Genomic DNA, 25,287 nt, shown 5'->3' with positions numbered 1-25,287 from the left:
AAGGGAGGGTTAGGGAGGGAGACGGGGAACGGGAGATGAGGGGAGGGGGGGGTTGAAGGACAAACAAACAAACTCCTTTAGTCTCTTTGCAGGCTTAGAGAAAATGCCTACAACTGTTGCACAGTCTGTGCTGTCTCTCTCCGAAAACAGTCCTCCTCTTCGTCTCAACTCCTCTCTTCAGCTATCAGCCCTCAGGAATCTGATGCTTAATGTCATCATGTCCTCTTTCAATACTTAACAGTTACTGGCATTGCAAGATATAAAATGTCTAAACCTAGAGCTAATAGATAGGAGTGCGATGCTTTAGCTAAATAAACAGCTTAGGCCAAACACATGCCACAAAGGCATTTGAAAGCCATGCATCACTTTGGTGCATGGGGTGGTAAACAGGACAAAATTCTTTTCCTAATATGTCTGCACCTGTCGTTATTATCTCTATTTTAGGTTGATGGATCCAATGCAACGGAACCAAAGCTGCTCGTTCTCCAAGAGAGTCTCTGACCCCTTCAGCACAGCCATGTCTCCAGCCTCAGGGCCCATCAGCCTGCCCCCACCCTGCGTCTGCCCTGCTCCCGTCCCAAGGACACAGCCAGCAGCAGCCAGAACCATCCAGCTCTCTCCTGCAGCTCCAGAGGCGGCTGAGGTTTCAGGCACGGAGCTCTGCCTCCGCCCTCCTGTGAGCATCAGCCGACCGCGGCCCACGGCCCTGGGGATGGGCTCGGCCGCCAAGGCCCTCAAAAACCCAGAGTCCATCCCCAGGCCCAAGGCCTCGGTTTCCCCTCTGCCCTCAGGGTCGCTGGGGTCCCTGGGCCACACGCCCCCCGAGTCCTCCCAGCCCCTGTGCCCCCCGAGTTCCCGTAGCCCACAGTCCAATAGGAGCCCCCGGCAAACCCCCCCGTCCCAGACCATCCTCATCCCTCCCCCGAGCAGCGCTGCTTATCCTCACCTCTCATCCCAACCTAGCACAGGTGCCCCGGCTAGAGGCAGCTCTCACCCAAACTTGAATACCCTGTCTGGCATCAGTCCTCCCCGTAGTTCCCACCCCAAATCCAGCCAGTCGTACCTTAGTTCTCAGCTCAGGGTCAGTCCAGAACCGCAGCCTCCCCTCTCAGAAGGCAATAAGGGGAAGACTGACAAAACCAGCGCTGACATGGATGATTTCAGGTGAGCATCAGCTAATGCACATTCACCATAACAGCTGGTCTGCAGCCAGCTCTGCAGCTAGGGACTTTGAGCTTTCTTTGCGCGAGATTGCTGTTGCTATGGCCGTTACAGCAGAATGATACCTAACTGGTGCTTGTGCACTGCTCTTCTCAACCAACGCACACATCTCTGTTCATATGTGAGTCACACAGGCAGCAGACTGTAGGAAGATTTTGTGCTCCTGGAAGTGTTCCCAGACACACTTCTCACTTGCTGTTCCTCACTCTGCCAAACAGATCCCATTACACTGCATAACATTACATGTTGGCCTGTCATCATGTTTATATCTGTGTATACAATTAGCCACTTTGGTGTGCTCTTCATGTAGTTCTCTTTAGGGGTCTTTATAATGGGTCTTTTATTTTGTTTTATGTTTTTTTTGCTTTTCTGTTTGTGAAACCTACGTCTTTAAGATTTCTTTAGTGTTGCTATCTGTAAGAGTTTGTGTATGCTTGCACTTACCATATCATATAATTTCCACGGGAACAGGGTCCAAATTGTCACATGGAATGTCGGATCAGCTGTGCCCCCTGACGACATCACTTCCTTGTTTGGGTCAAATCTGAGCAGTCGGAATGTAGACATGTTTGTCGTAGGGTGAGTCTCACAACAGGCACAACAGGCAGTCTGTTTACCTTTTGATTCACAGAAGCGTGGTGCAGTTCTCTGTTGCTCCTAGTGCTTGTCTCATTTGTTTAGTGACGTCTGTTGGGAACACAATTAATCATGAAGTCAATCTCTTGTAGAGAGCTGTAACGTTAATCTCCCAGTTTGGAATTTAATTAATTAATTCCCAGAGAAGAAATAAGTGGAATTAAAAGGTGCCTGGCACTTTTTAAAAAAAGTCCAAAGAATGACATTGTGGTAACAGTGGAAACAAAAATGAATGAATAACATAATTGGCGTATTCCTCACTGTGATTTTTGCATAGGCTACAGGAAGTGAACTCAATGATCAACAAGCGGCTCAAAGACGTGCTTTTCACCGACCAGTGGAGTGATCTTTGTATGGAGACCCTCAGTCGCTTTGGTTACGTGCTGGTCAGTGAAGAGTTAACTGATCTAGTTGCTACGCATTTTTTCCCCCCCTGTGATAATGTTGTGTCTTGATTTGGGTTCGTAGCTCACAGCAGTCAAGCAGCCTGGCATCTGCACACATGTAAATTAGCAGACTTCAACTGTTAATTTGCTCAACGCTGTTCTGGGAGAGGGACAAAATAAATAGGACACAGGATTTAATGTCCGGAAATCTTTCAACATTCCCTTGCTCAGTCCCAAAGCACCTTGGCTGCTTGCACGCAATAAATCCCTCTTTAAATCATGGCAAACTGCTATAACCTGTGCACAAACAAAGCAATGCAGTAATAATATGTCTTTGTTTTGTTCCAGTATGTGTATTAAATTAATTGAACTCTGTATATGACACATTGATGATTGTCTACAATTTGTATTGGCACATTCACAGACATTTTGATTGTTCTTGTGACATTTCCTTTTGTATTTGTTTGGCAAACCTCAAATGGCTAAGTGTAAACACGATTGCTCCCTTCTAGCAATCTTACTGCAGCCTACTAGATTGGGCATTACGTTAATTATATTACAATTATATTTCATACATTAATTACATTTACTATGAATCTGTGTCTGTTTCATGAACAGTGGAATGAGCCTGTCATATCTACATAGGGAGTGGGTCCTCTTCCATGGAGTCTATGTTGTGCCACCATGTTTGAACAGTATAGCCCCAAAACCACTGATCTCAAAAAGAAACTGGATAGCGCATCCCATGGTATCAAAGTGAGGCATCGTGGCGGCCATTTTTTTGGGACCACTTTCCTGCTTGATACCAATGATTATGACGGGCGATGAATATTAGATATAAGATATTCAATTAATTTGCATATTAAGCCTTATAGTAATTTCAAGTTTTCATAAACCTTGTTATATAGCTTGTGTTTGCTTTAATACAAATATTGAAACTTGTTCCTCTATCGTATTTTATTAGTGTTGATGATTAGAACCTGGCCAATTACTATAAGGCTTAATATGCAAATTCATTAAATATCTTATATATAATATTCATCGCCCGTCATAATCATTGGTCTCAAGCAGGAAAGTCGTCCCAACAAAATGGCTGCCACGATTTTTCGTGTGGCTCACTTTGAAACTGTCAGAAACCATGGGAAGCGCTATCCAGTTTCTTTTTTAGATCAGTGCCCAAAACAGACAAACCATTTGACGGCCACCGTAGATTTTCCTATACAAAGGGAGGGGTATTCAGTCCGATGCAATTCAGAAACCTTACCACTAGATGCCACTAAATGCTATAAACGGCACCTTTAACACCGAGATAAGAGTTTCACCTCCACCTCTCTCTCTCTCTCTCTCTCTCTCTCTCTCTCTCTCTATTCGGTGCTTTTTCCTGTAGGTGGCGTCACAGCGCATGCAGGGGGTCCTGCTGCTGGTGTTCTCCAAGTTCTGCCACCTGCCGTTCCTGAGGGGTGTCCAGACACAGAGCACGCGCACAGGCCTGGGGGGCTGCTGGGTGAGGGGGGGGGGGGGGGGGGGGGCACCTCAGTCTGAAGCCCTGCATGAGTTGTCAAACCTTCTTTGTTTCACTGATAATTGTGTCAGGTGTCTGAACAAAAGCAACAGGCAATGATGACAGCCTTTAACAATATACGACTTACATAGCTATAGTAAAAATGATGCATGAAATTAGGATGGATGGGATGAGTTAACAGCCAAATAGCTGTAGGAGGGTAACTGCACGCTGCTTTCTTGCTGATAAGACATGCATTTGAATGAATGTCCATCAGGACCATTAGGCCTCAAAGGTTTTTGAAAGTTGCTGTATTGAAATGGGTCCCAGTTATAAACAATATTTGACACTATACTGCAGTGAAACCAGACAGAGCCTGTAGTGATAATGAGTTCTGCAGAGTGATATAACTACTACTATAACACATGAAGTAAATGTCTGTCTTTAGATAAATAAGTGCCTTCTCCCTTCACCCAGGGCAATAAGGGGGGAGTGAGTGCGCGGATGATGATGTTTGGCCACCCTGTCTGCTTCCTCAACTGCCATCTGCCGGCACACATGCGGAACCTGGAGCAGCGCATGGAGGACTTTGAGAGCATCCTGCAGCAGCAGCAGTTCGAGGGCGGCACCGCGCCTGGGGTGCTGGACCACGAGTGGGTGACAGGGAGCGGGCCTGATCAGAGTTAGGGGTTTAAGGTGTCTGGCAGGGTGCACGGTTCTCACTAGGTACCACTTGTTCAGACGAAGCAGGAGCTACAATATATGAAACGACACAATTAAATCTCAAATCTGATATCACCATAATACACGAGATCAGTATAAAAATGTTGATAACTATATTTGTATGCACAGAAAATGCCATGCTTTGCCTTTCAATCTCCCTTAGTCTGAGATATAACATAGATTCAACAGGGCTTGATGAAAAGCTCTAGGGTGTTGTTTTTCTCTTGTCAACAGAGTAGTATTCTGGTTTGGTGACCTGAACTTCCGAATTGAAGACTACGATATTCATGTGGTGAAGAGTGCCATTGACAGCAGTAAGCTGTCTCTCCTCTGGGAGAGGGATCAGGTCAGTCGCCAGAGTTTGGGATTTCTTGACAGAGGGAAATGTATCGATTCACTTGCAGTTCACCACTCTGCCACTAGGTGGAGAACAAGAGTTTTGAGAAAAAGCAGTAGATTGTGGATAGGACAACTACAAGAGTGTGTGCATATAGTTAAGCTCAGGGGTCTCTGTCATATCCAGTCAAAATGTGACACTTATGTATTTGCTTATGTAAATAAAATGCCATCGTTACTTGTTTTGGAGAGGCAAATGCTAAATGTTGTATTAAGGCCTTTTGGTCTATACCTTGTAGAATGATGGGTCACACTTTATTTGGATGGTCACATATAGACTGTCTAGAGATGCTCAGATTATAAATAAACTATATGTTGAAACTCTGTTCACAACAAATGATGGTTAAGGTTAGGGTTAGGGATCAGGTTTGGTTAGGGTGATGTTCAGTAAACAGTTATAAAGACAATAACCAAATGTTGTATTTCACAACAAATGTAATTTTCCTGTGTTCAGAAATGATAATCAGGTATGATTCAGAACCTCTCAGCTAATGTGATTTGAGGTTGCATTGGTCTTGTCTTGTCTTAGGTTGAAGACCTAAGGGCTGTGCACATTCCTCATGTTAGGAAGACTGGTGACAGGTGTACCTATACTGCTATTTCCAATTGCACCTTTTAAAAGGGTTCTCCAGATCTCGTTTAAATGACATCTGGAGCTGCCTCACGGCCAAAACTGACAGTTCAAAGTGCCTTGAGGGGAAATTCAATGGAAATTAAAATGTGGTAATTATCAGCTCATCCTCCTGTCTGTCTGTTCATCACCATATTTAGTGTCTGTCTGTCTGTCTGTACATCACCATACTGAGTGTCTGTCTGTCTATACATCACCATACTGAGTGTCTGTCTGTCTGTACATCACCATATTTAGTGTCTGTCTGTCTGTCTATACATCACCATACTGAGTGTCTGTCTGTCTGTACATCACCATATTTAGTGTCTGTCTGTCTGTCTATACATCACCATACTGAGTGTCTGTCTGTCTGTACATCACCATAGTAAGTGTCTGTCTGTCTGTCTGTACATCACCATACTGAGTGTCTGTCTGTCTGTCTGTACATCACCATAGTTAGTGTCTGTCTGTCTGTCTGTACATCACCATACTGAGTGTCTGTCTGTCTGTACATCACCATAGTTAGTGTCTGTCTGTCTGTCTGTACATCACCATACTGAGTGTCTGTCTGTCTGTACATCACCATAGTTAGTGTCTGTCTGTCTGTCTGTACATCACCATACTGAGTGTCTGTCTGTCTGTACATCACCATAGTTAGTGTCTGTCTGTCTGTCTATACATCACCATACTGAGTGTCTGTCTGTCTGTACATCACCATAGTTAGTGTCTGTCTGTCTGTCTGTACATCACCATACTGAGTGTCTGTCTGTCTGTACATCACCATAGTTAGTGTCTGTCTGTCTGTCTGTACATCACCATACTGAGTGTCTGTCTGTCTGTACATCACCATAGTTAGTGTCTGTCTGTCTGTCTGTCTGTCTGTCTGTACATCACCATAGTTAGTGTCAGTCTGTCTGTACATCACCATACTGAGTGTCTATCTGTACACCACCATACTGATTGTCTGTCTGTGCATCACCATACTGAGTTTCCGGTAGCGTTTTTTGGCTGAAAAACTAATTTTGAACTTACAAATCAGCCCTATATGGCTGACTACTATCAGATTATCATCGTCATTCGTTGCCACTTAATTCTTTCATTATTTCAGACTTTTTTGGACACAGATAAGGCATCTTCAGTCTTCTATAACAGTAATTTACCATTTAGTTAGAAAATGGTAAAAAAGCTAGTCAATACAACAAAGTTCATGTATACCTGCATGGCTTTTTTGCCCTATTTTCTTCATGTCCATGACAGTGACCTTCAAAGGGCTTATCAAGATTAGCAAAGGAAAACAATCTGTAGTGGCCTGTTTGGGTTTACTCATGATTGAAGATTAAAGTTAGTCTTCTTCAGAGTGTATTGCACAAGACGGCAATTTAGCTAATAGGCTGTGGTACTTTACAGACAAACAGAATAATCTCATTGTTGACCCAACCATTGTAAGAGTAGAACTGCCCTGACATTTCAAGACAATATGCTATTGACATTATGTCCTATTAATAATTTATAAATCAGTGAACTCAAAATGGATGCATATGAAATTGGAGTATAGAGGACGCCAGCAGCCAGGTGGTGATACAATTACACAAGTGAGTCTGTCTCATACATGAACGCCACTTATTAGAATGAAATATGTTCCCATGCTTTTCAGAATCAAGTTTGAAAGTTTGCCACTCCAATGAAGTCTGCATTTGCCAATCAGCCATCCGTCAGCAAGAAATTGTCTTTACTTGTGTGTTGACCACTACAGACATAGTATACGTGGAGGGTGGTAATGGAGTGTAGTTAGATACATTGCTGTACAGTTTATTTGAAGTGACATTTCTCCTGGCATCTTCCCCTTCTGTCACAGCTGAACATGGCCAAGAACAGTGCACCTATTCTGGAGGGCTTCATGGAGAGCTCACTGAACTTCCCTCCAACATACAAGTTTGATGTGGGAACTCATACATACGACACAAGGTAAACATGACAACCTTATTTCTGTAACTGAAAGAGCTTTTGTCAATTTTTTTTTTAACTGTCAGTTCCCCTCTGTGTTATATCCCCCACCCACCTTGTGTTATCTTCCCCCTCCTTGAAGTGCTAAGAAGAGGAAGCCTGCATGGACAGACCGGATCCTGTGGCGCCTTCGTCGGACCGGTTCACCAGTGCCATCCCACAATGCCAATCTGCAGCGCGGGCTGACATCCTGGCTGGGTGGGGTTACCAGGGTGACGCAGCACTCCTACCGCAGTCACATGGGGTTCACCATCAGCGATCACAAGCCAGTTTCTGCCGTCTTCTCTCTGCATGTGAGGCATGACACTCCTCTACAGTCAGCCATTTTAGCCATCTTTCCATCCATCAGCATGCACGTATTATGTTCTATGATCGATTGATCTGGGTTCGATTCTCGATTGCTGCAGGTTATCTGTACGCCACCTTGGACAAAAGTGCCTGCTAAATACCAGTCCTTTATTATTAATTATTATGACATTTAATGATGGCAAGATATATTATTCATTATTCATTATTATGACACTTATTATGGCATATTAATACATCAGTGTTACTATGGCTATTGAGCATCAATATGATGGCAAACACTTTAGATTTTACCGTTTGGATTTACATCTGTTACATTTACAGATGTGGACGTTTAAAGGTCCTGTCATCTGACACTAACCAGAAGGGCACCCGTGTCTGTCCTATTGATACTTACTGTATATATAATACATTTATGAATCAGTCTGGTATCTCTGTAAGACTCAAAATAGGTATGTATGAAATGAAATATTTGAAGCATAAATGTTTCCCTCCATGCTTAATGTAATGAGAGTAAATTGTTTAAAAAGGGCAGTGAACATAAAGCGTCTCCCATCCAGACCTATTTTTACCCTCGCCTCTCTGTGCCCTGCCTCTGTTGCAGTTTCCCTTCAGGGTCAGCCTGCCTTTAGTGACACTCGAGGTCGAGAAGGAGTGGACTAAGGTTTCAGATGCTACTGTGCAGTTTGAGGTGGCCTCTACCTTTCAGAGAAGCTCTTGGGACTGGGTGGGCCTCTATAAGGTAACCCTACAGCGCAGATTCACTTGAATCAAAATCAAAATTATTACGTTTTTATGACAATACCTCCCAACTTTCCGTATTTGGAGCGTATGTCTGATGTCGGTGATGACTGTTTACATAACATTTTAAATAAGAAACATTTATTTGTTGAGAAAACATACCCAACATGCCGTTACGTCCTTTGATTCTCTATAAAGAAACTTTCTAATTGCACTTTTGAAACCTTATCAGTATGTGTCAACTTTCAGCACAAACAGAAGATTTAGTATTTTAGTTGAAATTCACACATCGATAAGAACAGGGTGTTATGTGCTGATAAGGCCCAGATGCTTCCCCAAACTTATGGAAACAATGTGCAACAGATTTCAGTGAGAAAGCGTTTCTTACCAATTTCACATAGATATGAATCAGCAGGTGTGACAAATTTAGACATGCATCCAATCATGGCATATTGACATATAGACATCTCATCAAAATGTATACAAAGCACAGACAGTATTTTGACAGTATTAGGTTATGAACGTTAAATTGTGTTTGGTGATAAGTCACATGGGCTCATAGTTTAGCAAGTAATCTGATGTACTGACAGTTTAGAACCCAACTCTTTCCACACATTCAGAGTGAATGACATATATCCATTCTGTTGTCTCATCTAAAAGTTGAAGTGCTGTTGTGTTGCTCCTGTTAGGTGGGGTTCAAACACCACAAAGACTACGTGGCGTATGTGTGGACCAAATCTGATCCTCTGCCTCAGGTATATATAACCATGGGTGTGCGGCCGAATATATGCACATGTATACATAATGTATGCTGTAATGAACGGAATGAAGAAATACTGTTGAAAATCAATGTGTTGTGTTAGAAAGAAAGACAAAATAGTTTTCAGTGTAATTCCTTGTCCGTCTCATACATTTCTCTTCCTTTCTTTTTAATTAATTTCCTTCTCTCTCTCTCTCTCTCTCTCTCTCTCTTTCTCTCTCTCTCTCATCTTTGTTTGGTGTTCAGGTGACTTTTCCAGAGGAAGATCTGCCCAGGGACTCGGGGGGATACATCTTGGGTTACTACAGCCACAACATGAACAGCATTGTGGGAGTGACTGAGCCCTTCCAGGTCATAACCCTTGCCCTGTCTCTGTCCTCCTGCAGATGAAGTCCTGTCTGTGACAATACAGTGCAATACAGTCACTACCTAGTCTTAAGATGCCCTCATAAAATATCACTACTACACAAACAAGTATAGATTAGCAAGTATCTATCACCATGCTGTAATATCTGCTCCTGAACTCCTGAAGTAATAAGAACTCTTAAATCAAATGTTGTATAGTAATATCACCCTTTTGGATTATTATGTGCAAGGTCATCGTGTCACAAAATCATCCATGACTTCGTAGTATTTTCAGCAATGAACTGTTTGGGGTCATTTTAAACATTCATTTTTTTCACAGTTATCTTGAAGGCAGTGGCGAGCATTTGGAAGTGTGTTTGAGCTGTTACAAAGTCGAAATTCATATCTGTAATGTGTGAAGTTTTGCGTAATTTTTCAAACCTGTTTCCTGCTTGTTTCTATACACTCTTAGTATTTTGTTTAACTTGGGTGGCACAAGCACATTTATTGTGCCCTATTTTGAGTGCCAGTCACTGATGCCTCATTGCCACCTGGATGCATCCTTTGCCAGCTTTCCTTGCCCAGGTAATGAATGTAAACACAATATTTGACAAACAGGGTGCGGACAGGATCTGGATAGGGGACTAATCTGGATGGCGAAGGAATGTGATCTTGGATATACGTTCAATTGCCATGGGCATATTTATTATTCTACAAAAGCTAGAATATTGGCAGATTAGGAAGGCATGCAACAACAAGCTCCAGATGTATCTTTAAAGGTCAAAGTAATACAAAAAAACAGAATAGGGAGGGCTTTATTTAAATAGACAGTATGCAACTAGTGCTGGCATCAACCTCACATTTATTTTCATGGTATAGTCATGACAGATATAGACAGATGAACACACCTCTCATTCTAACTAGCCTAGGCTATTAACTATGCAGTTTTGTGGTCTGGGTCGGGCCTCCCTTGAATTTTTCTTTCACAGCACGACATCAAAATTGCCAAAAGACATGCTTTAACATTCTAGCGAGCTCCTTATCAGTACCAACTGTGCTGTTGTTGGTGTTAATAGGGTTTTTGCATGCCTTTTCAGAAGTTACATTGCTAGTTTTTCTCCAAAACTCCTTACTGCTGCTTTATCTCCATGACCATAATGAGTGATGCAGGTACTCTCTCAGTTGTCACTCACAGCACTCACACCCCCGCTTGCAGGTCCAGCTGCCTGTGGTGAGCCCCCCCGCCCCTGCCCACTCCGAGACCTCGGAGGAAAGCTCTGAGGACGACAGCACGCTGGTGTTGCTGGCGCCCACCACCTCACGCAGCCCCAGCCCGGGCACACATTCAAGCAAGCGTGCCCGCCGCCGCCAGCGCAGCCGCAGCCCCGCCGTGCCCCCGCCGCGCTCAACCTCTGCCCTCTCTGCCTCATCGCTGCCCACCCTGCAGAGCCTCAGCCTGTGCCCACGACCCCGTGATGGTCAGGTACGGACTCCCTCCCCGCGCTCTCCTCGCAACGGCTGCTCTTCGTCCTCCTCCACCTCCAAGAAGGAGCGGCTGATATGCCAGGACAGCTCCCCCTCTCCCTGCTCTCCCCTCAGCCCGCGCAGCCCCGTGTCTCCTCGTGGCGGTGTCAGCACCCCGGAAGCGCTGATCGTGGCCATGCTGGGGCCGGCCCAGGCCCCACCTGGTCCAGCTGCAGACGCGGGCTTATGATGGGAGCTTCTGCTTTCCCTCTCCCCAGCCTCTCCGCAACCCAGACTGCACAACATGCTCATGCTAACTGTTGTTCCCTTGTCGGTTTCAAATATATTGCTATATATTTTTTTATACTAAGCAAATTAAATATATGTGCAATATATTAAGGGAGTATATATATTTTTTTCCTTTGGAGAGGCTGAAGGCCTGCTGGGGACCACCACTGCTGATCCTGCACCAAGGACAGCAAGGCTTCTCTAGTGTTGTAGTGTTGCCAGTGTCTGGTGTGGTTATACTGTTTGAGCGTTGTGGCATTCTTTCAATTTCAGTGTCCACAAATGCTCAAACCACTTTATCTGAATGTTGTGCAATGACAAGGTTTAGGTTTTTTCTTCAACGGAAATGGTAAGGTTATTGCCTCAGGAGAATTGATGACATACTTTCAACACTTCATGGCACCTGATATTAAGTGTGCTCAGCACCTACGACCATATGTGAGTGTTGGCACTGGGTCCGAGTTTGTGTTTGAAAAGTGTATGTGTTGAAGAACACCTATTTGTTCGAGTCATGTGCCATGAAAATGTATTTCAACATAGGCAACAGTGTCCTGCTTTACTGAAACACAGCACCTCTCTCTAACTATCAGCCTTCTATAGGGATGGATGTGATCACTGAGCTGAATGTACAACAGTCGATATGTCGTTATTTGACCACCACAGATTTGTGCTCATTTGTGTTAGAATGTGGCTATACGCTCTCTGTGGCTGTGTGGGTTAGGTATAATAGTCCTCATTGAGTGGCTTTGTGTGGACATCGTGGCAGTTTTGTGAATTCTGTGTGTCAGGCAGATGTGTTAAGTGTTCAATAGAGGAGGACTTTTGACGGCCAAATAAAATGACCACTGACCAGTGACATTTGTGTTTTTACCTTGATTTGTGAAAGTTAAGAATTAGAGATGATTGAATTTGAATTTGTGGAGAAAAGAAAGTGGAAAGGGTGGGATGTGAGTCAGTTATTTTGTGTATTTGTGTCTTGTGACACAGCTTTATATATATGCTATGTGACAAGTGCAGACATAAACAGGGCCTCTGGCTTTTCACATAAATGATTTTAATCCGGCACAATGTTGTCTGATGGCCTTTGGAGATCAAAACACAAGCAAAACGCACAGTGGGCCTGACTATATCAAACATATACAAATATAGTGTGATGCCCTTTTTGTACATTTAAGGCATATTTTCTATATAACTATGCCTTTCTATATATAACCTCTGAGGATATACCAATATTCCAAAAGGTGCTTTGCAGAGACTTTTCCGTTCAGTATCTGTGTTTATTATTACTGACAGTGAGCATTGCCTCAAGGGACTTTACTGACATAGAGACCTAACCCCCCTGAGAAGAAAGCACATGATGGCAGTGGAAGGGTAAAGCCGAACCCAGTTAAGAAGCATGGCACAATCTTCCTGAGTTTGGTCGTGGAGGGCGGTAGAATAATGATGAAAGGTAAAAGACTAGTTAATGCAAACGGGGAATAAGGGGGGTACAGGCAAAAAATGCAAAAAAATATACTTGCAATAATGATATGCCATACAAAGAGGTATGGATGCAGCAAAAAGGCAGATACTTTTTGTGTGGTGTAACTGCATATCAGAATACCTAGTCACCTAGGATAAGGATGGGCTGAAGGATAATTGCAGAAATGTTTATTGAACCCTTATGCCTTCGGTAGGACATGGTAAGGAAGCATGGATCAACAGTTTAACAGTGTTGAATGGTTTTCTAATAGTGGCTGTCTTTTCTTTCTAAAAGCACCAACACTAAGGTCACTGTTAGCCAGAGATAGGCTACTTTACTTAAACACTGTTAGCCAGAGATACTTAACTTTGTTGAAATCCATATGGAGGTAATTGAATGCACCCATTAATGTACATTATGAGGGCACAACAACATTTTCAAGGGTTGAGAAGAGACTGAAGTCACGTGGTCCGGAAATGTGTTAGATAATGCGTTTGGTAACGTTGATGGGACGGTTATGAGGAAATGCATTAAGAAACAGTGTGGAGTTAAGGTAGGAGGTAATAACCAAGGATAAAAGCATAGCCAAACATGTGTTTGCATGTCTCGTTCTTCTGTCATATAATGAGAGAAACGCTTGAGGTGAATTCCTTATATTATTACCACATGCTTATGTAACTCCCACACCTGCCATAAAGTCATTAACATACAGTATATAATACCTAAAGAGGTCAAGATCTATGGTTTAGAAAGTTCAATCCATGCAAAGCCACAACTGAACAACCTTTGAAATTATTAACAATGGATACACTGAACTTTGAATTATATTCAACATCTTTAGCACAGAGACAAATAGTGATACTACGTAAACAACTTTGTGTTGAGCACATTTTTGAGGAGGGCACGGTGTGCTTTGGGTCAGCTTGATAACTCCTCAAATTGAAACTTAAAGTGATTTAATGTGTTTCAATTGTGCATACAAGACAATAGGGTTCTTGTCATAGGTATATGAAGGAAAATATAACATTTATCAATGGCCTTCAGCTCATAAACATAACTTCTTTGTAGCCATATTACTACCATTGTCTACCATTTCTGAATTTTCATGTCACTGATGCACTATTTGACTTGTCTGGGAATTCCCTGCCCCTTCACTGCATTCCATTTGTTCAGTTGGTCTGGCCAACTCTCAACGGCGCTCCACTTCAGCCACCTGATTGGACAGTCCTTTAACCAATCAGACCAACGATACTATACAACGATACAACGATCGGTAATAAAGCAAACACATATTTTTTCTGTATGAATTGTTCCAGGGCAAGTTTCTGTTCTGTTTTCAAAGAAAACTTGCCTTATCGAAGTTTTGCGGTGCTTCGGCGGCCACCATGTCCAATGTTTAAAAACTCTCCGTGCAGTAGATTTTGTAACGTAGCCGTGGTAAGTTTAAATCCGCCAATGGCGCGCCAGGTAGCCAAAAGCCAGTTTGTGATTGGCTCCAAGGATTCTGGAAATCTTGAAATGAACGGGTATGCAAACTTGGCCAGACCCAGTTCTGAGGCAAAATCAATTTGGCCGGAAGAAGTGGGGCGGGACTTCCCAGACTACTATTTGACAAGCCAGAAGGTACAATGAGTTGAACAAGTTGAGTAACTGCTACTACTTGAATTAGCATACCTTTCAGGTTTTGAGGATTTGGTCCAATGATTTTGAGTTATTGTTGTTAAATCAGCAGCAATGCCTGTTGATAGAGTCAAAATTAGCAACCATCTCAGATTTCTGTGCATGGATTTTCAGTTAAGTCTAATCTGACACCGGGAGGCATACGGTATCTGAAAGCCAATCTGCCCTGCTCATAGAAGTGAACACTGGTTTCATAATTGTATGTCAGAAAATGTATTGCAGCATTTTCTGGTGACAGACCTTCAATCAAAAAAAAAAAAAAAAGGCAATGGGGTGGGGGTAGTCTCTTGAGTGGTATTGTATTATCTGCATGACCTTAGCGCATAATGTGAACAAGACATCACATGGCAAACTCGTGACAGTATGATACATTTGCTGTTGGCTATGAGCATGCTTATTTAACACCTCATTCATTCTGAAGGGTGGTGCACTGGTAACTCCTACAATTATAAGGGAAATTATTACACTGAACTTATTGAAAGCTGTCTTTAGTTCCAATAAGGCCAAAAGGTGTGGAATGAAGTGGAGTTCAAGAAACCCTCAAGGTCTTATTCAGCTGAGACAAGGCCCTACAATAAATTACAATTAGCATACATACACACATAGACACTGAGAGACAGAGAGAGAGAGAGAGAGAGAGAGAGAGAGAGAGAGAGAGAGAGAGAGAGAGAGAGAGAGAGAGAGAGAGAGAGAGAGAGAGAGAGAGAGAGAGAGAGAGAGAGAGAGAGGGAGAGAGAGAGAAAAGCCTCTATATCAGCATTCTAATTTTGTGTTACTGAGTCATTAAAACCTACTATGAGTTGATTAGACTCTTAAAGAGCTGGTGACTATCTTAGGTAGGCTAAGTAGAGAATGTACTCACAATAAGGTTAGAAAGGATTGATATATCTGAGGGAATCACAATAGAGTGCATGTAGGCATGTAGGCATGTAATCAGAGTCGCAAGGTAAATCATAGCATCTATAAAATAAAGTAAAGTGGTGGTGGTAAAATGGTTTGCACCTTAAAGAAAAGCAATCAGTAGAGTAACTAGAGGGGCTTATCCACAGGCCTGCATTAGTCTAATGGCATTGATGTCACACTAGTCAATTAGTCTTTTGTAAAGCTTTCCAAAGTCATATAAAATATCAGGAGCAATAGAAACCTTCAAACAAATGACATTACATCTACATTTAGTCATTTAGCAGACGCTTTTATCCAAAGCGAGAGAACAATCAAGCTACGAGCAATAGAGACCTTGTGTAACAATAAATATTTATTCACATAAGAAATACAAGTAAACAGTTACAATAACAAAACAAACCCAACGTGCGACAACGAAGATGCTTAATTGAGAATGGGGCATTCAAGCTCTGTAAAAAGTGGTATGGACGTCTTCACAAAACAATTTTCTGCAGGACACATGCCATTGGTTACGTCCTGCGTGACGTTATGTTGATGTCAATCAACAGGAGGTGGGACATACAGCTAGCTTTACCGATTTCACCAGCCAACTGAATATATAATTTGCGCAAACGCACGGTGAGTGGAAGCTACTAGTTCAAAGACGTCTTCCAAATCTGCGGTTTAGTATATATCCTGTGTACAAACAGCTATTAACGACGACAATCACTACAAACGTCTGTATATCAATAGATAGCTGGCTAACGTTGCAAGTTTTGAAGATCTCTGAAGATGAACGGGCAAATGAACGGCTTCCATAATTCACTCATCGACGAAGACTGTTTTCTCTTTACCTCTGAGTCTGTCGGAGAAGGACACCCAGGTATGTAATGTTGGCAAGTTAACCTCAAGTCCCAATTCTTAATAAAGATGAATCTGACAACGATTTTACTAGTTCTCAACCAAGGTCATGTTCGCCCACTTACGTTAGCTAACTAGCTAGCAAGCTAGTGTGCAGAGGGTTGTTGACTGTTATAATAAGATGTATCTGTCTGTCTTGCATCATGTTTAGATACCTAAAATATCATTAAGAATGTATAAAGGGTACTTTGAGACACCACTTCAGATTATTGAAAATGATATATAGGGCAATGGTAGTAATTTATGTAGATTTGGTGGATGGGTTTATTGCAGGAATAATAGTTTAGTAGGCCAGCTAACACGCGGTGATAATCAGGCCACACGAGGTGTTTATGTTCGGCGACCAGGCTAATTCTTGTGTAGGTAGGCCACGGACCCGCCTTCCTTGAATTGTTGCTGTCCACGCACTTCTCATCGGCGTTGATGTATTATGGTGCGATTGCATATAAATATCTCGATGCATGACTTGTATGTTTGGTTGCTTGTTTCTGTATGGTGCGTATGTAACGGTGGATCATATTTGCAGACAGACAGACAGATAATGAGAGAATGTAATGTTTGTCTAGTTAGCCAGCTACACTTAGTTAGCTTGGCAAGCTTCCCAGGGTAGTGGCACAATTTCACCGCATGTAATACCTGGATGCAATCCAATCATCGTCTTGCAATTTAAGAATTGGGTCAAGTGCATTAGTATACGTGTAGATACATGAATTCACATAAACCCGTTAGCTTATATTCATAACTCGCGTTTGTGGAACGTTGAGTGAACGTATCATTCATTACTTTTGGAATGAAGCGAAAAGCGTGAACCCACCGTGATTAGCCAGTAATGAAATGTAGCCAGTCCACGAAGCTGTCAGTAAGATGATGTACATTTTTGAACGCATAATTCGCAATGTGGCTGCTGCCTCGCTTATTCTTCATCTAACTACCTGTATGGCGATGAAGTGAGCTCATTAGGCCGGTTTACGGGCATGAATGCAATGAGCTCACTATCAACCTGCGTGGCTGTAGGCTACTTGAGGAGGGGTATTGTAGCTGATAATCTTTAGCTTACTCCCGGTCTAAATATAGGATTCACTCCACTCATGGGACTGCAGTCTGCGGTGGCAACTGAATCCCACTGCGTTTGTTGAGCTTGGATGTTCAGGTTACTGCAGCAAAGCAAATCTAAGCAAACTGACAGAAATGAGGCCAAGCAAGGCTGCGAGTCAGCTCCAATATATTTTGTGGTGGCAGTTACATGTCGCACTGTTCTTATTCTTGCAGGACGGTTTATGACTGTTTAAAGATTGCTAACTACAGACTTGATTAGTCACATGCTCACCAGTGTCAGTTTTGCCTCAAATACAATTGCGCCTGTGAACAGTTTGTGTTTATGCAATGTCACTAATGGTTAACCAAGGATTAGAGTGAAGGACCATCTGATTCTTGCGATATTAGCAAGACATGGTCGGTGAAGGAATGCCATTGCCTAGTCAAATTACAGCTTGACGGGTAAAACGATTGTCTTGTTTTTATGGCGAATTCCGAATAAAACCGCCAACGCTGTGTTTATTGATTCTACACGAGTTAGCTGGATGGGGTGACTGAATTGACCGTCCGGAAAAGCCCCGCCCCCTTAGTTCCTGTTGCTACCTCCGACAAAACAGGACTGTCAACCCAAAAGCCATGGCGAGGACGGGGACAGGCGCTATATCTGTCAGTGTCAGTAATTCTTGTTGGAGTAATATCTCCACGATATCCTCGAGATCAAGGCAAAAGGGACCGAAAGCAGTGTGGAGCAACAGCTGCTAGTAATGATATTGTTCAAGGGATGTGTCTGCATGTTGCTGAAAGTATTTCAGTCACTGTAACTTGCTTTTAAAATGATGATCCTGATGTAATGCTATGGCTTTGTATCAGATCTCCAGGTTATTGTAGAGGGTCTTTCTAGGGAGGAGTTTCGCCAACGGTCAATAGGCAAGGAACTTATTGCAGCTGAGGAGATAATCCGTTTATTTCAAAATGACAACTTGGGAAAAGTGTCAGTCACCGTTCAACAGAACAGTGCATAGCTAAGTTCTGCAATACAATGTTCAGTGAATTCAACATCATACAACACTAGCTAACAGACTACACTATACTAGCTAACTATAACCAGTTATAGGGCTGAAGGATAAACACACTTAAAAAATGAAATATAAGATTATCCACTGAAGTTCGTTCGGAGGGACATTTTGAGGTATACGAGGTGTGAATTAAAAGAGCACATTTAAGCGAATGGAATAGAGCATGTCTAGACTGTAAAAAGATGCAAAGAAACAAAATGAACGTTATATTCTGAGAAGTCCGTTCAGAGGGACATTTTGAGGTATACAAGGTGTGAATTAAAATAACACATTTAAGCGCATACTGCCAAAAAAATGGAGCATATCAAGATGGTAAAAAGATGCAAAGAAACAGAATGAATGTTATATTTGTATAACATTAGTTAGTTTATAACAACGTTATATTTTTATAAGGCTTTTACAGAAAATAATATATTCAAATGTAACTCCTTGGTAATCACCAGCATTTAGCTTTATAACTTATTTAGTTAGACATTGTTCTCCCATGCAACTAGTTACTCCCAACCCTGTATATAAACTACCTGTATGGGTGGTAAAAAAAAAGTGTGGGCCTTTTGAAGGCTGTGTGCTTGAAGTTGCAGTGTGTAGGATTTAGAGGCATCTAGTGGTGAGGTGTCAGATTGCAACCAACTGAATACCTCCCTTTCCAAGCATGTAGGAAAAGCTTTGGTGTCGTAAAAAGCGTGAAAGGCCTGTGCTAGTGTTTTGGTTAGTCTCTTCTGATGAAAACATAATTATGAATACTATATTCCATTTCTGCTTATAGATCACCATGTAAAAGTGTCACATTCTTGTAAGGGTAAGGAACGTGGGCAATGTGTGTTTGTTTGATCTTCTGTCGCTAGACCAGACATTTAAAGAATGATTCAGATGAGTCCCAACTATTAAAGTGATGTATGAAAACCAGCAATATTGGTCAAGGGGAAGTCTCAATGACGTTGCAGTAGCTTTGTCATGCTAATGACTCTCTCTGTGCTTGTTGTCCTTTGCCTGGTTGGACTGGTTTCTGCAGACAAGATTTGCGACCAGATCAGCGATGCTGTGCTCGACGCCCACCTCAAACAGGATCCCGATGCCAAAGTAGCATGTGGTGAGTGTCAGCTTCCAGCCTCCGTTTCCTTCCAGCTATGGCTCTGTAGGGTTTGCCCCCCACTTAAATGCCACTTGCTCTCCCTTTGCTGCCCCCACCCCTTCCAGAGACTGTTGCCAAGACTGGCATGATTCTGCTGGCAGGTGAAGTGACGTCCCGTGCCACTGTGGACTACCAGAAGATCGTCAGGGACACCATCAAGAACATTGGCTATGATGACTCTTCCAAAGGTTTTAACCGAATGACAACACGGCACACGTGTGCACGCACACACTCTCACACACTCACTCTCACACACTCACAGAATCAGAAGAATGCATTGCTTTTCTTTCAAATATTCTGTCCTTTAGAGTTGTGTTTGTATTGTGGTTGTTTATTTTTAATCTATTAGTTAGTGTAGTACTGACCTTAGCAAAAATGAATGTCCCTTGTGAATTCTACACCTCTCTATCTACACCTCATATAATATAGACCAGTGTGATCCTCATCCTTTAACTTTCCTCCTGTTTTGAAAGAAGGCACTTGCAGAAGGGTACTGTGTCCTCTCATGCAGATGCACGGCCCCTTCTGATTGGCCAGGATCTATGAAGACTGCTAGTGACAGTTGCTGGGGATCAGTTTAAATACTTGACCTGCTTTGGGAGCCGTGACGTGTGACTCGCGCAGCGCAAATATCTCTGAAATAACATCTTGTGTGAAATAAGATCATCTATGGAGTGGCAATGCATCTCTCCTGTACTGATTATTCTAGACTTGTTTAAGATACATCTTAATCATGCTTAAGCCATATTCAGTGCAGGACTTTTGTGATTATTGAATGCTTTTGTGTTTACTGCATATCCAGTTTAGAGAGTTGTATCCTATTGCATCTTATTGCTTAACTGCAAAGTGTTTTTACAGAATTGATACATTTGAATAGTAGAACAATTCCCACAGATGTTCCCACAATAACTAGAATGTTTGTGCTTGTAAAGAGGCAATTTGAAGATAGAACTTTAAGCTTACTGTAAATGCTTGTATGTCTAGGCTTTGATTATAAGACCTGTAATGTGCTGGTGGCCTTGGAGCAGCAGTCCCCTGACATTGCACAGGGGGTCCACCTGGACCGCAGTGAGGAGGATGTTGGAGCTGGGGACCAGGTGAAAGTCATACCCATGCACACTGTCCAAACTTGGAATGTTTTTGAAAATGGTAATATGGTGTAGTGCGTTAAGAGTTAAGTCTGAACCAACGCATGTTTTTTTTTGTTGTTTTTTTTTGTTTTTTTTGCAGGGTCTGATGTTTGGTTATGCAACCAATGAGACAGAGGAGTGCATGCCCCTCACTATCATCCTTGCCCACAAGCTGAATGCCAAGATTGCCGAGCTACGACGCAATGGTGTCCTGCCCTGGCTGCGGCCTGACTCCAAAACCCAGGTTTGTGTACAGGGATGGGCAAAGCTTGATGAAGAAAAACAATCTAGCGGTGAATGTAGTAATAATGCTATGTAATTTTGCCACAGTCAATAAAAACTGTTCAATCAAGCAATCAAAAACAACTTCTAAATGGACTAAAAATGACTGGAATCCGACTCTGTATTTGTGCACTCAGAAAATATATTTGTAAACGATAACTCGGGCATTATTTGTTTAGATTCGGAAACACGGGCTTGTAAGTTTACACGCGGTGTCGCACGGTTTTGCAGGTTACGGTGCAGTATCGCCAGGACCGCGGTGCCATGCTCCCGGTGCGTGTTCACACGGTGGTGGTCTCGGTGCAGCACGACGAGGGCGTGTGCCTGGAGGAGATGCGTGACGCGCTGAAGGAGAAGGTTGTCAAGGCTGTGGTGCCCAGCGCCTACCTGGACGAAGACACCGTCTACCACCTTCAGCCCAGCGGGCGCTTTGTCATCGGGGGCCCGCAGGTAATGGCCATGTTTGATATCATGCTCCAGTTTATTATTTTCACCTGTTCATTTTTGTATTGTTATTGCCTAAGGTTGATGTGTTTGAAAAAGGGCATTCATTCCTGATTTCGAAAGGCTGTTAGTTGTTAGGTCTTAGTTTTTAAAATGTGTAGTCTATTGGTTCAAGTGAAGGGATTACCAAATAATGTTGGTTGCCTTCGACCTTTTTTGAAGGGCATAGTACTGTGGCCCTTTAATATCAGTGGACTGTTAGTAGAAAGGTTGTGGCTCCTGATGCTGCAGCTCATTTCTGTTGCTCATCTAACCTTTTAAAATACAAATAAATTATTCACATCCTAGCCTGCCGTGGACGTTAATGGGCGTCCTCTTCCTCCCTCAGGGCGATGCGGGGCTCACTGGCCGTAAGATCATCGTTGACACTTATGGGGGCTGGGGAGCTCATGGGGGTGGGGCCTTCTCTGGAAAGGACTACACCAAGGTGGACCGCTCTGCTGCGTACGCCGCCCGCTGGGTGGCCAAGTCTCTGGTGAAGGCCGACCTGTGCAAGCGCGTACTGGTTCAGGTGAGTCCCGTGCTCAGGGGTTGATGTATTGCAACTTTAGCTTGTTGCTTAATTTACTTGTGTGTGTTGCAAGCATTCTGTGAAACTTCACCCAAGGCTAGAAAATGACCCAAATCGTCTCTGATAAATAAATGTCCACCTTGTCTTCCCTGTGTTGCTTTTCCAACCCTAGGTGGCCTATGCTATTGGTGTGTCCCATCCTCTGTCCATCTCCATCTTCCACTATGGCACGTCTCAGAAGAGTGAGAGGGAGCTGTTGGACATCGTCAAGAAGAACTTTGACCTCCGACCTGGCGTCATCGTCAGGTAGCGTGCCTCCATCTGCGGCCACCTGTTTCTCCTGTGTGGACACCTGGTGCTGTTGTTAATAGGAGTAGGAGGTTTAAACAAGAGAGGAATTGACAGCCCTTAACTGCAGTTATTCTAAAGAAAATTAGATAATATGGACCCATTGGTAATCAAAATGCAGAAATAGATATTACACAGTATTTGGAAGGGAAGGGTGCAGTTGATAGCAGCTTCACCTGAAATTTAGCTTTTTTTTCTAAAACTGTAAGGAATTGGGTACCATTTAGCTTCCTTGTAGTAATCTCTCTTCTTAATAGCCATTATATATTATTATTATATTAGTCATGTCCAAAACATATTCAAAGCCCTTTGCCAATCAATATAAAGCTGAGTGTGATTGTATTTGATGTACAGTAATTATACAAGCAGTAAGCTATAAGAACACTTCTAAATAATAAGGTACTAAGAGCTTGTAATGGCCTCTCACCATAACTTGTTGGTGTGTTTTTTTTACGTGTGTGTATTCCAGAGAGTTGGACCTGAAGAAACCCATCTATCAGAAGACCGCTTGCTATGGCCATTTTGGCCGAGATTCTTTCCCATGGGAGGCGCCCAAGAAGCTTAAATACTAAAAACAGTAGAAAATAATCTCTGTGTTTTCCCCTTCTCCTCTCCTAATGGTCTGTGCTGGCAAGTGTGTAACTACAGAGAAACCTTCCAGCTCAAAGGAGAAGCACGGGGGAAAACCAGAAGCACCATGCCCTGTGAATTACCTCCCCTATTCACCCCCCCTGTCGTTCTGTCTATATGCACTCCGAGATCATTTGGCTTTGATGACCCCAGGCCCTAACCCTTCCTCACCATCGCCCACCAACCTTAGCCATGAGTGTGCTCCCCTCCCTTGACGTAGTACTGTATGTTTTTATTCTTTACCATCCACCTGTCCTTCCATCACCCCACTCCTGACCCCTTCTGATCTAGTGATGGCACAATGGAAGACTAAGATTGTTAAGGAGACACTATGCATCGCTGTCTGAAGCCCTAGGCCTGCTAAAAGCCCATTCCCAAAAAGGTCTAGGTTTGCTTACAAAGATTGAATTGAATTTTTGAACGGGATCAAAGCAAATCCCCCACCCCCTCCTCCACACGCACACACATCTCTTATGAATCGAAGTGTTTGTAGAATGCACCTGGGTGGAACTCGAAAGAACCACAATCGGGTTGTCTCAAATTGACCCTTTTCCAACAAACGGACACCTTAGTCACTCTCTCCCCTGCAAAAGCACCATCGTTTTCTGACGTGTTACAGAGAAGTCAGAAGCTGCTAATCCCGCTGTCCCCCTCCTTGGTGGCTGTTTTTTGCAGGGTTTTGATGTGGTCTTGTGTTTACCCCCGCCTCCCCTGCCCCCCACCCCCTACCTCTACAGTTTCTTTGCGTTCTCCCGACCTTGGTGAGGATTCCACAAAGAACTGCGCTGAAGATCCGCTGTGTGTGTGTGTGTGGTGTACTGTACGACCACGGGTGTTGGCAGAGCACTCCCCTGAGCAGGCGTGTGGCCGCGTAGGGTGTAGCTACAGAGAAACCCTACCTCCGGCCTGCCCGCTCAGGGAAAATGCCTTCACCCAAACTTGAATTTACTACTTGAAGGAATACAAAAAAAAAATCTGCATGGCCAACCTTCTGCACCTGGACCTTGGTGTGCGTACAGAAAAGCCAGGGACCTGTTGTGTGGGAAGGGAGCGCCTTTTCTATCGTCAATGTTAAAGTAATACTGATTAATTTTGCCTGGAAATTGTTGTTACACCCATTCCTTTGTGTTCCACCTGTGGCATCCTCATGGTGTTCTACAGAAAAGCCATGTTTGCCACAGGCCAGCACATGCTGATGAATGCTCTGACCAGTTTGTTGCTTTTTATCCTACAAAAGAATTATAACGACCGAGAATAGCCATGCGTGCACTTTTTTTTTTTTTTCACGAGTATTTTATTAAGTGGGTCTCCCTGCACTCTCGCAGACAGAAGCAAAAGTCTGGCTGGTGTTGTACAGAGAAACCAGCCTCGTTTACATGCTCTCGACGCAGGGCTGTGGGAGACGGCCCACTCCTTTTATACTCCTCAGTTCATTTGACCTTTTTAAAAAACCAGTGATGGGAGTGTCAGACTGGTCGCTGAAAGAGTTAAAAAGTGCCTTTTTCTGTTATTTTCCCTCCCTTGTCTCCCACATCCCTTAATCTCATTTTGTCCGCTCACCTCCCCCGCCCCCCACAAACCCCACCTACAGTGGCTATGTACCTTAACATGGGGCCATTTGTACATACCCTAAAGATCTCATGAATTCCTTAAATGGCGATGTCCCACGGTTAAGTGATTTGAATAAAAGTCTGTCCTCAAGATTATGATCGTGATTCTTATTTATTTGTTTTAGTTTAAAAAAAACAAAACAGTTTGTTCGTCTCATTAGCCTTTACTGTGGTTAAAAGGTTCTCAAAGAAGGTAATCCAACTAATGATTTGGGTCAGGACATTTTATAAAAGACTAGCACAGTTAAAAATATGTACCGAGTGTATGATATTATCACGATACATTGGTCATCTTGCCACTTAAATCGGTATAAATATTTTTTAAATAATTATTGTAATTAATAACCACTAGCAGAATACTCATGTAGCTGATTTGCTAGACCTTCAAAAAGTTTCACCAGAGGCAGTTGAGGTAACTAGGCCTAACATCAGTGTGGTTTATTTTACTTGAAAGGTCTGAGAAATTCTAGCCCTCATGCTGGCAGCAGGGGTCTCTTTTCCTTGCCTTTTGTGAACATTTTCAGGCCAATTGCCATGTAATTTCCCTACTAGTTTATTATATGTGCCAGGGTTTGATAACAACTGATGACTTTCTCACACAACTGCTAAAAGTGACCGGTGACTCTCCGGTGTAATTTGACACAAAGTTTACATGTTTTGCCCTTGATGGTTCCAGAAATGAGGGAAGACGGTCAGTTCTAAC

At 43.0% G+C, this 25,287-nt stretch overlaps 2 protein-coding genes across 3 annotated transcripts; both read left to right on the top strand.

Annotated features, from left to right (window-relative positions):
- Positions 1-448: 448 nt before the first annotated feature.
- On the top strand, positions 449-11,343 carry inpp5ja (inositol polyphosphate-5-phosphatase Ja; the record flags this gene model as incomplete). Its single annotated transcript, XM_080839248.1, has 12 exons — positions 449-1,164; positions 1,693-1,800; positions 2,135-2,243; positions 3,631-3,747; positions 4,222-4,397; positions 4,702-4,813; positions 7,329-7,438; positions 7,560-7,770; positions 8,388-8,525; positions 9,214-9,279; positions 9,531-9,635; positions 10,846-11,343. The coding sequence occupies 12 exons, from the start codon at positions 449-451 to the stop codon at positions 11,341-11,343; spliced, it is 2,466 nt and encodes an 821-aa protein (XP_080695374.1).
- A 4,652-nt stretch (positions 11,344-15,995) lies between these two features.
- On the top strand, positions 15,996-24,677 carry mat2aa (methionine adenosyltransferase 2Aa; the record flags this gene model as incomplete). 2 transcript variants are annotated; one of them, XM_080838756.1, is made up of 9 exons in its annotated part: positions 15,996-16,288; positions 19,450-19,527; positions 19,635-19,757; positions 20,554-20,666; positions 20,800-20,943; positions 21,213-21,431; positions 21,814-21,996; positions 22,169-22,302; positions 22,814-24,677. In XM_080838756.1, exons 1-9 carry the CDS (start codon positions 16,198-16,200, stop codon positions 22,914-22,916), a joined length of 1,188 nt encoding a protein of 395 aa, XP_080694882.1. In that variant the 5' UTR covers positions 15,996-16,197. The 2 variants fall into 2 exon arrangements, with proteins under 2 accessions (XP_080694882.1, XP_080694883.1); XM_080838757.1 differs by lacking the exon at positions 22,814-24,677 and having other exon boundaries at positions 22,169-22,306.
- Between the last annotated feature and the right edge of the window lie 610 nt (positions 24,678-25,287).

This window comes from Sprattus sprattus, assembly GCF_963457725.1.
Source record: "Sprattus sprattus genome assembly, chromosome: 5".
Classification (NCBI taxonomy): Eukaryota; Metazoa; Chordata; class Actinopteri; order Clupeiformes; family Clupeidae; genus Sprattus; species Sprattus sprattus.
Note: the sequence above shows the minus strand (reverse complement) of the source record. Positions and strands in the feature narration are given on the sequence as shown.